Raw genomic sequence first — 13,578 nt, 5'->3', positions numbered from 1 at the left:
GGTGCTGAGAGACCCCGGGGGTGGAGTCCGAGGGAGAGGCGGACGGTGTTCACAGTCGCTTCTCCTTCCTCGCTCGCTCCAGCTGGGAGGGAGATGGCCATCGAGACTGATGGGTGTCGCGCTGCGGCCGCCCCTCCTCTTGGTAGGAGTGCTGTGGCAGGTGCTCCCGTGGAGGTGACGGAGACCGATGCGGGTTTCGGCGGCTGCTCCTGGAGGGCACCGGACGTGCCGCCGGTTGCTCCGCCGGCGAGGGCGGCAACCGGATCGGTTGCTGTTGAAGGCTCTTGACCGCGTCTGTCAGCACGATCATCTGCCGCACGATCACCGCGATCTGTGCCTCCGTGGTCATCGCGAGATGCGGAGAGCTAGGTTCCGCCATGGAGGGTGGAGGAGAGGCCTCTTCCCGACGGGAAGAGCGCCTCGCCGATCCGGTGATCCTCGACCGTTGAGCTCTTGTTCTTGTCATCTCAGGAGATGTTTCGAGTTCCGTGGGGGTTAGAATCTCTGGTGCTGTCGATACCGCCCCCCTACCTGGCGTGCCAAATCTGTTGCGGCCAATCTCCTCGTCGCCTGGTCGCCGGGAACGAGCGCCTGCAAAAGAAGTCCGCACTGACCGGAGGTGACTCCGACGGGGACCCTCCGACGGTCAAGTCAGAGAGGAGACTAGGCAACAGTAGACTAGAATTAAGGAACTCAACGAGAGAGGGTGAGAGAGAGAGAGGAGGAGGGATTCAGGGGGTTCGAAAAGACCTCCCAGCACTGTTGCCTTCCCCGATATATATAATGGAGCGCGGTATGGCGCCGTCATTAATGGCGCAGACAATGGAAGAATTGTCAAATCGTCGAGGATTGTCAGAGCCACCGTGAGGTTGTCAAATCGCCGTGGGACTGTCAAATCACTAGGGTTGACCCATGCCTTAGGTGGGATAATGCCCCAAGGCGGCTGTGCCGCATGCCGGTGTCAGGACTGGCAGCCTCCAGCAGTCGTACGGTATTTGGAGGAGCCGACCGACTATAGGTCGGCGGCTGGTTGAGGGGCGTCGGGCGGGAGCCCGGGAACCCTCCAACAGTCCGTCGGGCGCATTGTGGGAGTCGGACATCGGGCTCCATAGTTCGGCTGATCGAGAGCGAAGAAGGTCTGTCCGACCGACGTATATTCGATTGGTCGGCGATGGCTGGTGTCGGTCGGTAGAGTCAGGCGTCGGTCATGTAGACCCGACGATGAGTCGACGTGAGGGGGTCCGGTCGGTATATCCCAACAGATCTCATGCACTATGAAGGCTTGGTATGTATCTACTACAACAGAGACCCCGACAATGCAAGGAATGTGTCAGATTCATGCTCGATTCCTCACGCATATAAGTCAAAGCCAGCACCACCAATTAGGTGGAGCCACACCATCACCAATTTATAGTCCTTTTTCCTTTGCCTTCCTTGGTATATTATAGTAGAGTCTCACTCTCTTTGCAAGTCCAATCAATGTGTGGTATTTTAGTCCTTTATATGTAACACCATTCCTTAAGATCATTCGCATTGGATCACTATGCTAGCTTAAAATATCCAATTAATTTTTTTTTAAACTCAAAGGAGTATGAGTGCTAATTGTTTAAAGTAGCAAGATGAAGCTATAATTTTTTCTCACAAAGCATCCATACACTTAAATAGAGTTCTATTACGAGACCCAAACCTATGCCTAAGATTTTTTGGGCCATTGGTTGATCTTATGGTTAAAAAGTTGATCTCATTCTCGTGGCATTTTTATTTTAACCATGTGTTTCGATCCTCCAGCTGCAAGCCCCACCCAACCCAGTTCAGCATGCCCATTATTACTATCCCATAAAATTTTAGGATCCACTATATTGATTCGACAACTCCATAATAGCCAACTTCCATGTTTGAAAACAAATTTTTCCATAGTAGTTGCTCTTTTTGGATAGTAATTAGAATTTCAAATTCTAATTATCTTGCTAGTAATAATTTTTTTTGGTGAGATAGAGCATTTATATAAGTCTAATACGAATACAGTCAAAAAAATTTAAAAAAAAAATATCATGGAATGGTATAAACAGATCCACTGTATCGGTTCATAGGAACTGTCCAATATGACCATCCAATCCATGGCATATTCGGTCTCTCTGTAAACATGCCTAATATCTATCTACTGAGATATAGCCTCCCTTCAAGAACCATATGAAGCTGTGGATCCACCATCACTTCCCTTTCAGTCCTGGTTATCAAAGAAAAAAAAAGAATTGTATATAAACGCTGTTAAGTAATATCCGACGTTCATACGGAATTATCTTTCTCCGGGTACATTGATTTCTCAAAGGAGCCGGCTTAGTTGTTGAGTTTCAGTACCAGCCTCCGTAGAGTTGGATATGAGAGTCGAGCGAGGTCAATTTCAAACCCAACTCTGGGTCGAGTCCCTCCGGACTCAAGACCGGAGAAGGCAATTACTGCAGGACTATGGTTCTATATAATAATCGTATAACTCCCACTAATTAGCTGGAGGGTCCCACCATTCATCACGGCCACATACTGCTTCCATAAATAAACGAATAAAATAAAATAAAATAGACAACGTACAGCAAGTAGAACGGAACAGTGGCATGACAAGTGCGTTCCTTTCTTTTATTTATTTATTTATTTATTTTGGGTAATTGCGCTTCTTTCTTTATAAATAGAGGGGCGGGTTTGAGAGGTGAATAGCCAAGGCACTGCAACGGCATCAACAACAAGAACAAAAGAAACAAGCGGTTACCGAGCGGAGGGAAGGGAGAGGGGTCGCCCACCCCCCGCCCCTCCTCTTGGATTGATTGAGCGCCCCCCACCCCAGGGCGTGTTTCTCCAACACCACCACCACCATTTAAACCCCCACCCTCCCCTCCGTCCCCACTCCATTTCTTCTCTCTCTCCGTTGCAATGCGGTGGGGATCCGCGCCCGTCTCTAAAATTTAGTCTCTATTGTCACCCGGGCGCGCTCCTCCTCGGATCTCGATACCCCTCCCCCGACCAGGCCCGCCCCTCGGACCTCCATCGGACGTTTGCCCTTGCTTATTACCGGATCTAATGGGGATGTACGAGCTCATCAAAGGGGACGACAATAGCGGGATCGCCGATCCCAACAAGAACCTCCTCGTCGTCGACGGCGACGATGGGTTCCCCCACAAGAGCGACATCGAGTCCGGCAAAAAGGTCTCCAGATCCTCGACGGTCGCCACCGTGGCCGTCCTCCCCGCCTCTGCCCCCTCCTCCGCCAGGAAGCAGCAGCGCCTCGTCTCGCTGGACGTCTTCCGGGGAATCGCGGTCGCGGTAACATTTCCACGAACTCTCCAGTCCGATCCATTTCTGTCTGCATTGGTTCCTGTTTGCTTTCCTTTACCAATATTTTCCATTTTTATTGCGATTATTGTTGCTTTTGCTTCTTAAAATATTTTCTCTAGAGTTTCCTTTCATGCTATTTCCGTTTTTTAGGGAAAAGATTTTGATTCATTAGATACATAAATAAAAAAATCAATTACGTCATAAGAATTCGGATAGCTGTTTACTTAATTTGGCTCCTTTGTTTTCGGCCGATTTTGGTTTCCGAAATTATAATCCGTTTTTCCCGTTAAAAAGATGGCCGGTAACTTATCTTCCTGGACACGATTCTCTCTCCGCTTTTCACTTTTATTTTCTTTTTTCTGCTCAAGTCAATCATTTATACCCGTTTGTGGAGGAACAATTGAAGATATTATCGCATTCTTAGCGGGTCCACGAATTCCTAATATTCTTTTGAAGGAAAACACTGCCGCCAAAAACAGAACACGGTTCGGATGGTATTTTTAAACCAGTCCCACCATTTTTTTTCTTTTTTTTTTTTTTTTTTTGTGTCTCTCTAGACCCACGTAATGAAGCCTACCTCATGTCATTAGCAGCGATAATATACCTTACTAAGCTCCTTTAGCATCAAATTCCACCTGTCGACCAATTTGCAAGGGCGCGAATTGTTCTTGCCCCCGCCCCGCTCAGCCAACCGCGTCTTATTTTTCAGTGTCCCGCCCTCCCCCTCATCAAAATTTCTGGATAGATGGGCACATCCTCAGAAGCCAAAACTTGAGACATCATAAAAACATCCTTGTATCTTGAATATAATCTCATAAAGGCCACTCTTAATTCTCCCACCCTACGTTTTTTTTTTTTTTTCCCTGTCAAAGAAATGCCTCGGGTCCTTTGTCCTATATGGCATCTCTCACAAAAATTTATTTAGGTGAATATCTTATCTGCCGACACGATACGCTTACCTCGTGATTGATGATGCTTAAAAAGCCGTCGTCCATTTAAATATGGACGATGAGTGGGGTTTTTTCCGTCCCAATATGGCTTGCCACATTGGATGGTCCCTGGTGCCATCTCCTACCTGCCATCCGAAGAATTGGCGGATCCACTCGTTCGACGGTAGCTGTTGCGCACCGACTCTACTTGCAATCGGCGCAGTATCCCTGGTTACGTACGTCCCACTTGTCCGCTCACCATAGAGTGGATGGGATGGGGAATGATGGCATCCACCATGTGTGGTCATCTCAGATATTCCTATTTCAATAGTTTTTCTTTCTCTTTTCTTTTATTTTTATCCTTTTATTCCTTGTTTCTTTACACAATCAACATAAACAAATAAAAGGGAGGTTTTCTTTTGATGGTACTCATACACTAATAATGCCGACATGATATGATTGAACTGCTGCGACTGCAACTGCCTGGGCATAGAAGGGGCACCATGGCGCTGACCGCTCTCTCGGGAATGTTCGGATCCTATAAAATAGGGATCGAAGTGATATGAATAATTAAAGTTGGGCATAATGACCGTTTTCATGCTCAAATTTAAATCAAATTAATTTTAAATAATTTAATATTTTTAAAAATTAAATTAGATTATAAAAAATTAAAATTAAATCAAATCAATATGATTTAAATGATCTAATTTGATTTATAAATTTATATTATTATAATTTTTTATTTTGATTCATGAAAATTTATTTTCTTTTCGTATAAAATTATCATCAATAAAATTATCATCAATAAATTGATATAAAATATTATCACTCAATAAAATAAAATTTTTAAATAAATATCATCATTAAGAATTAAAATAAAAATATCTAACATATTATAAAAAAATAAATAATTTAGTAAGTCAGTCATTTATGATTTAAGACTAATCAACACAAAATTAAATTGATAAACAACATCATAAAATTAAAATTATTTTTTAATATATTAATACTCCAACATAAAAATATTCTAAGCAAAATAACGTCGGTCCAGTTCAATTTGAGAACGATTTTATTTACTGGCAAATCTAAACTAATTTAAACTTATTTTTTATATGTCAAAAATCAACTAAATCAAATCAAATTTTAAACTAAATCTATGATTTGGTTCAATTTCACTGATTTGATTGGTTCAGATTCGATTTTTTTTCTCATCCCTATAAATAATATTTAATTTATTATTATATTTAAATTAATTTAAATATAGATAAAAATTTGATGATTCAATTAGTATTTTTATTTGTATTCGTATCTATTAAAAAAAATATGAATATGAATATAAATGATAGCTATCCATATCCGAATATCTGAAATTATCTATAATTTTATATAATATTTATTTTTAAAAAATATAATTATATAAATATATTATGAATTTGATTTATCATTTATTTAGTAAATATTTTTAATTATATAGTCAAAAAATTTAATTATTTAATTTATATTTATAATTAATTTTATATTTTTAATATCTAAATTATATTTGTATCTGATATAAATTTTTATATTTTAATAATATTTATATTTATTAAAAAAATAAATATAAATATAAATATATCATATGCTAGATTTCAGCCCTATTATAAAATGTTACCATCCTTTATTAGGTTCTACTTTAAAACTTCAAGCTGGATGCCCGTGTTTGCAACTCGCTTACGGGGACGCGTTTACCTGAAAATCAGTGGTTGCGACCAATCAATCGATCCGTCACCTTGAGCACCCTATCTGTGTCTTGCGTGCTCTTCTTTGCACGTCCCCCCCCTCTTCCCCTGCTGCCCCTACCGCCACACCCCACCGCGCAGCCCCACGCCCTCCCCCTCCCCCTCCCCCTCCCCCTCCCCCTCCCGTTGTCAGGTCATGAGCCCGCAGCTAGCGAGTACTCCACGCTTGTAGTGGGGCCGGGAGATCTGTGATCTTTCTGTACGAAGATCTAAGATCTCTTTTATCACTTGGATGCGTTGACTGCTCGCCTCAGATTGCTATTACCACTACTATTAATCAGAGATGGTTTGAAAAGGGACCAGCGCGCCCCCTTCCGCTGTCCCGCCTGCTTTGCTTGCTGACACGGTCCTTCATTTTTTTTTTTTTTCGGTAGTAACACGGCCCTTCATTCATTAAGAAAAAAATTAACACAGTAACCCATCCGTGCATGTTTCCTAAATATGTCCCTGCGTACACACTTGTTGGCCCAGAGCCAGGCCTTCCACACTTCTTCCCTGTTCTCCCTCTTTTAATTGGCAAAGAGCATGATATTTCCTTCTCTTGTACGCTTCTCGGTTCTCGCTCTTTTAATGGGCAATAGCTGGATTCCTCGAGTTCTCCACGGTTCTAATCCTATATCTGATCTTGGAGTTCGGTCCCTATCCAATCCAATGGCGGTTTCTTTAGGTGGGCAAAAGATTTGGCGCAAGTCTGAAGCTATACGCCAATATATATAGTATTTGATTCAATTTGTCAGAGTCCACTTGTAGGTTAGATGTCCTTCGCTTGTTGAGTTGGAGTACCAGCACCGCTACTTCCGCTGCCACGGCAAGGCGGTCCCTTTCTTTCTCTTTCTTCTACCTTTTTTCCGTAGGTCCCGTGCACGCTGTGGGGCTAGTTGCTGTTAAGTGTGGCAATTTATGATCCATCAATTCGATTCTTAAACGATCGATTTTTAAGTAGATTAATTAGATATCCATTTAAGAAGATTAATTAGATGATCTATTTAATTTATTTAATTTATTTTTGTCTTATTTAATCCAATCTGCTTATGAATCCATTTTATCTATTAACAATTTATTTAAGTTGTTTAATATATTTAATCTGATTTTATCTGTTTAATAAATAAGTTATAGGGAGGTCACGTTTATATCTAAATTTTTGATGTAAATCGGCTTCAGGTTGTTAAATTTTTTCGATGTGCGTTCACCTTGATTAGTTTCTGAGTTGCATCCAAACCCAATCTGACCCATTGTCACCCATAGTTGCCAGTTCTTTTAATTCAAATGGGTGGGGCGGAAGTTGTGGTCTTTTATTTATTTTAGGAGGATTGCTTTCTTTTCACCGCCAAAAGGACCCACCGTGACACCTGGCCTTATAAGGACAGCTATCCCTATCTCGTGGACCCTCCTCGCCGTTCCGGCTCTCTGCGTTATCGAGGTGAGCTGCCTAATTTGATGGACTTGCTGCTCTTCTCCCAGGACAAGCCATGTCATGAAGAAGTTTTCGTGCTTGGTTTTTTCAAAGTGGAATTTTTGTTTCCGGTGAGAGAAAATGGACAGAGAACGATCTAACAACAGTGCTGTTTTTGGTAAGATCCACTATGAAAGTGTTAATTGTGGAAAAGTGGAGAGCAGAACTAAAAACCGGAAAACGGATGGAAAAGCGAAAACTTGGAACTAACCCTTGCAATGAGATTCTTCTTGGTCAAAACCATTGTGGCACTGCACACTATTATGGCATTCATATGGCTATATTTAGTTATTTATTATTACTAGCGCTTGCTTTCTTTAGTTGTTTACAGGATTATGCAGCGTGCTTACTCGTGCTCATCCAATTCTTGACTGTAAGCCTAAACAGATACTTTTGTTTTTGCATACTTGTTGAATATCAGGTTTATGCATTTATAATGTGCACCGAACCCACTGCTAAACTGGAATAAATATTAGGGAACAATTTGGTTTCAGTTAAAGCGGACAATTTTTTTCAGAGTTCCAATAAAAATAAGCGGAAAAAGTGCAGAGTTTTGGTTCTACTTTAATTGGAGTTGCGTCGGGAAAGTGGAAAAGAATGTAATAAATGTTAAGAATTTTAATGTTACAATGCTCAATTAGACAATTGGACCCTGCAAGTAGTCGAACTATAATGCCAAGAGGAATGATGGATCTCGGTGTATTCTGACTGATCTGTGTTTCACAGAAACACATGATGTATTTCTTTCCAACAAAGCGCTCGTGATTACCTTATGAATTTCTCAATTGCAGCTGATGATCCTGGTAGATGATGCTGGAGCATTTGTTCCAGAAATAAATCATTCTCCATGGGATGGTGTAACCCTCGCTGATTTTGTCATGCCATTTTTTTTGTTCATTGTTGGAGTTGCGCTGGGACTCGCATATAAGGTAAGCCTTCCAAATAAACTAACAGATTGCCCTATCGGCATGTTAGCATAACGCATTTGCAATGCAAATACCTTTCATCATCAGAAAGAATGATATGGCAAGGATTATAATGACAGTATGATCCTTGGAATTATAAAAGAAAAGGCTAATTACAATTTGTACTGTGTTTAGAGAGTCTCCGACAGAGTTTCAGCCACCAAGAAGGCTGTACTCCGGGCACTGAAGCTATTCATTTTAGGTCTTGTTCTCCAAGGTATTTAAGTTGTACCGTTTGCTGCTCTGATGGATGTTACGTCTGTTGCATTCAAAAGAAATGTTGAAGTTCTGAGTTCTCTTACACTCTGCTTTTCTCTGCCCAGGTGGCTATTTTCACGGCGTTCACAGTCTAACTTTTGGAGTTGATATTACGAGTATAAGATGGATGGGTGTACTACAGGTCCATTTACCAAGCTTACATTATTTTTGGGATAATTAGTTTTTAAAAACACATATTGATGTGTTATGACACTCATGTTTTGGTGGCTGCACGCCTTGCAGTGTCTGACATGCATGTTATATAATTATATCTACATAGTTACGCTGGGATGCTTACATGATATCTACCTTCTGCAATGTGACCATATATTGGTTTTGGGAGTTATGATGTTAGAAGCCATATCCATGCTGCCTGTATAGTAGATAATTATTGGATAAATGTTCCCTTCTGGTGTATAGAATTATTATCATATGCCTATTGCTTGTTGTAATGCTAAAAAGTGAGTACAAATCTACATTGCTTATGCATGTGGCCTAGTGATTGGAAAATGAAATCTTAACTAGATTTTTGTTTTTGTAGCATATCATTCTTGTCAGTAATGTGCAATCACTTGAAATACTGTTTACCTGCAGAGAATTGCAATAGCCTATCTGTTGGCATCAATATGTGAAATTTGGCTTAGAAGTGATGATGATGTAGATTCTGGATATTCCTTGCTGAGAAGATACCGATTCCAATTGTAAGTGTGATTGCATATGTTTGGCCAGTCAATCATAGAATGCTGATACATCTTATAGTTCTTAATGGGAAGTTCCTGTTAGTTTATGACTGAAACAGAAATGGAATATGCATACATGCTAATAATTTATTTTAAGACAACATTAGCACATGTACCGTCTCTATCACAACATTAGACTTGAGGTTGATTTGGCTAAGTTGGAATTTTCTAATGGGGTCAAATAATGTAAAAATTTGGAAACAATAGAGAGTTTAACCAATTGAAGAGAGCTAGAGAGAGGTATGGGATAAAAATTAGATTAAATAATTAATTTATGGTTTTCATATTATCAACTTTTTACATGTATTTATTTAATAATTTGAACAAGTTTTTGGGTTTTGATGCAAACAACTTTATGGAAAGTCGTTGCTAATTGCTCTTCTCCTTTCTAATTAGGTCGGTGGGTTTGATTCTTACTACCATTTATATGGGCATCTTATATGGGTTGTACGTTCCAGACTGGGAGTATGAGATATCAGGGGCAGGCTCCAGTCCCAAGACCTTCTCAGTAAGTCCCAAATTCTGCATTGTGTCATGTTGGTTGGTTTTCGCTGTCTGATAAATACTTCCTGCTTTTGAACTCTGTAAGAACCAAAAGATTGTCAGTTTTAAGGCATCCATTCATGCTTTTCTTATTGGCAGCGAGAGGCCAACTATTGCCTAAAAGAATACTAGCTGATACTTGATTATGTACATCACCAGTAGCCGGATTGACTTTTATTTTACTTTTTTTGAAAAAATTAATGAGACATCCAGCATTGGTGTGAGCATTTGTGTTAAGATTTCATAATCTTCATCAGGTGAAGTGTGGAGTCAGGGGTGACACCGGACCTGCTTGCAATGTTGTTGGCATGATTGATCGCAAGATCCTGGGCATCCAACATCTATATAAACGCCCAGTCTATGAAAGGACGAAGGTTTGTACTTGTACTACTAGTTAACTCATTCCATCACCATATTTAATCTTTGAGAAACATCATCATTTATTTTCTTGCTCTGCAGCAATGCAGCATAAATTCACCAGATAATGGCCCACTTCCACCTGATGCTCCTTCCTGGTGTCAGGCACCTTTTGATCCTGAAGGGCTACTTAGGTCAGCTATATTTTTCTTTATTGATATTATTCGCCTACTTGCTTTTGGTTTCTGGTAGCTAAAGCAACATGTAATGTTCACACTGCAGTTCCATTATGGCTATTGTTACCTGCTTGATTGGTTTGCAATTTGGGCATGTTATTGTGCACTTTGAGGTATCAGTATTTCTCTAGTTTTTCTTTCACATGGACAGAAATATTTTATAATGAAAGCTTAATATTCTGGAACAAACTGCAGGATCACAAGTATAGAATCTTCCAGTGGATGATTCCTTCATTCATTCTTTTAGCTTTGGCCTTTTCACTGGACTTTTTCGGTATGAAGCAGCTTCTGATTTTTTTCCATGTCACATGTCCCTCTGATCTTCATTTCTTTCTTTTTTGGATTATAATACTTTGTTTTAAATTTTTTAAATCCTTCTGTTGGCGTAGGACTGCATATGAACAAGGCACTATACTCATTGAGTTACACTTGTGTCACCGCTGGTGCTGCTGGGATTCTATTTGCTGGAATTTATGTCCTGGTCAGATACATAAATGAATCCTCTTTTTTATCAAATTAAGATTGTTTTTATTAATTTTCATTTCCAATGGCGGAAATTGGAACTGTCTGCTTATTTTCTGCTCTTGGTAAAGTATTTAGTTTAACTCGCCTAATCTATTACGTTCTTTGGCAAGTACAGGTTGATGTCTATGGCTTTAGACGACCAACCTATGCCATGGAATGGATGGGAATGCATGCATTAATGATATACATCCTGATCGGCTGCAACATCTTGCCGGTTCTGATCCAGGGTGTTTACTGGAGGGAACCTCAGAACAATCTTGTGAGTTCTCTTAACTTCTGTAGAAATGGTGCACTCCTCCTGTAATTATTGATCACAACGAACAGGAACTTCTTCTCACTAATGCTTTCACTCCTTTTTCTTCGGCTCTGAATAGTTGAAGGTTCTTGGAGTTTGATCATGTCTACATTGGTTGGAGAATCAGGCATTTTGCGGTGCATTGGTCCAGTGGAGGCTGCATATGACTCTTTCTCACCAAAGCAGATCTTTGCATATGACACCTCTAAAGGGATGAAATCAGTAGAGCCTGGGCCTCAGCTTTGCCCATTGTAGGGGAATTGGTAATTATGCCGCAGGGATTGCTGTTCCGCTGCAAGGCCTTATTTACCCGGGCATTGCTCTTTTGAGCCCATAGAGTGGTAGCTGGAATGTTGTATGCAAATAAAGTTTGTAATGTATCCCTTTCATGGCAACTAGAATTTATGTTAATATATTATCCTACCACTGTGTGGTATACTCTCTGTTTCCGAAAGACTGGATTTGGCTGGCGAGGGCCGTCCATAATAATGGTCAGCAAAGAATGAAGCACTGAGCCGCGTACCTAAAGTAATGGCACCGTAGCATTTGCTTCTGCCCATTCGCTAATTCCAATGTACGGTATATTTTTGAACTACGGTATATTTTTGAACGTTGTATTAATGTAACTGAACTTCTACTTTTTTTTTTTTTTTGGTGGAAGTAACTGAGCTTTTATTGAAGGCGTGCTTACCATGTTCTTGTCCGCCTGCTCATTTGATAACCTGATAGTCTATAAAATAATAAAGAGAACGAACAAGCTGTGGGAGCCCGCTACGGCGGAATGCCATCAGGGAGAAATTATACTCTGCATGCAATTATTATGGAGAAATTATAGTCTGCACTGCATACGTCACATAACTGTGCATCATAACAATCATCTCAGCTCATTTTTGTGGGCTATATTCATGATGTGCTCGTTTAGATGATTGGCTAATTTGCATGCTGAATAGCTATACTGGACAGAATATAATTTCTTCAATTTCTATGGTAACCGTATTTAGAGATTATATTTTTTGGACCAACTCAGCAGTACTGAGCACCAATTCTTTCCGCCATGTTGACTTCCTTTTTTTCCAAGCTCTTGCCTCTTGTCCTCCAATCCTAATTTCTCTTCACCATATCTTTCGCATGGAAAAAGAATATTCCTTCCTTCACATGGATCTATCGTTGGATTGTCCAATAATTGCTTTGAAATTTATGTAGCTAAACGGATGAATAATTTTAAAATATTTTGAGATCTGTGCAGGATGCGATCAAATAATCAATATTGTAAAAGAACATCAATCTTTGCATGAAAGATACCACCCAAAACCCCCACCCCCACCACACCTCCACTGTAGTCGACGTGCACCCTCTTATAATCATGGCCCCCCGATGGATTCAACTCTGTCCACCTCCACAATATCCTCAAGATCGAACCTCTCCAAGAACCATTGCCAGCCCTATGTCATCTCCAAGCACGCCAACCATAAAACCTCCACAGCAGTGCTAGTGGTGGATATGCCCTCCTCATCTCCAGTTTTGTCCGTGCCGACAACCGTGCCCTTCTTTGCTCCTCCACCTTCTCCTCCCATTCAATGGAGCTCGCGCAGCTCGCGCATGGTAGCACTCCTCCATTACGCCACCACCAGTGTCATTCCCCAGCAGTGCCGCACACAGATTTACATCTCCTTCGATGCCCTCGATGGTCATGCCCACTTGTAACTTCTCATCTTTAGCCTCTGCCACAATTCCTTCATGTGGTCCGCCTTCAATGCTGGCGGCACCCGCGCCACCATCTTCCTCAAAGAAGATCCCACATGGTTCCAATCTGTCACCAATGACTCCCCCGCCCTTGGCAGCGATGCAGTCAGTTATCGCACTCGCCTCATCGATGTTGACAATTTTCTCCAATCCTATCGATCTGTGCCTTACTGTCTCCTACCGGTAGTGATGCTTCTCAGAAACAACCACTGCTACCTCTAAATAGTGACATAGAATGTGGGTGATAAAACTGAAAAGGAGACAAAAAATGCTCAATATCTATGTGGCTGTATCATTGAGCTAGTAGCCTAGTACATCGGATGTTGAATATAATATTTTGCGCATCTAAGGTGCGATAGATGAGCTTTTACGATCGGTCATGGGGCTGCGCTTTTTTGCCGGGCACGAGATCATGTAGCACCTTATAGAAGA

At 41.0% G+C, this 13,578-nt stretch overlaps 1 protein-coding gene across 1 annotated transcript; it reads left to right on the top strand.

The window, feature by feature from the left end:
• Window positions 1-2,866: 2,866 nt before the first annotated feature.
• LOC105051000 (uncharacterized) lies at window positions 2,867-11,839 on the top strand. The gene is made up of 13 exons (XM_010931247.4): window positions 2,867-3,312; window positions 8,276-8,413; window positions 8,585-8,666; window positions 8,773-8,849; window positions 9,302-9,408; window positions 9,844-9,955; window positions 10,248-10,364; window positions 10,450-10,541; window positions 10,630-10,696; window positions 10,779-10,857; window positions 10,973-11,064; window positions 11,224-11,367; window positions 11,483-11,839. The coding sequence occupies exons 1-13, from the start codon at window positions 3,070-3,072 to the stop codon at window positions 11,501-11,503; spliced, it is 1,371 nt and encodes a 456-aa protein (XP_010929549.1). The 5' UTR covers window positions 2,867-3,069; the 3' UTR covers window positions 11,504-11,839.
• Window positions 11,840-13,578: the final 1,739 nt, after the last annotated feature.

The sequence above is a fragment of the Elaeis guineensis genome, chromosome 9, assembly GCF_000442705.2.
Source record: "Elaeis guineensis isolate ETL-2024a chromosome 9, EG11, whole genome shotgun sequence".
In the NCBI taxonomy this organism is placed as follows: Eukaryota; Viridiplantae; Streptophyta; class Magnoliopsida; order Arecales; family Arecaceae; genus Elaeis; species Elaeis guineensis.
The sequence above is the reverse complement of the archived record's forward strand: the minus strand, read 5'-3'. Positions and strand labels throughout refer to the sequence as shown.

Excerpts from the sequence above, each read along its gene's own strand:
- LOC105051000 (XM_010931247.4), top strand. The coding sequence starts at position 3,070 with ATGGGGATGTACGAGCTCATCAAAGGGGACGACAATAGCGGGATCGCC. Across the intron at positions 8,850-9,301 it reads GATGGATGGGTGTACTACAG|AGAATTGCAATAGCCTATCT; the intron begins GTCCATTTACCA and ends GTTTACCTGCAG. Across the intron at positions 9,409-9,843 it reads AGAAGATACCGATTCCAATT|GTCGGTGGGTTTGATTCTTA; the intron begins GTAAGTGTGATT and ends CTTTCTAATTAG.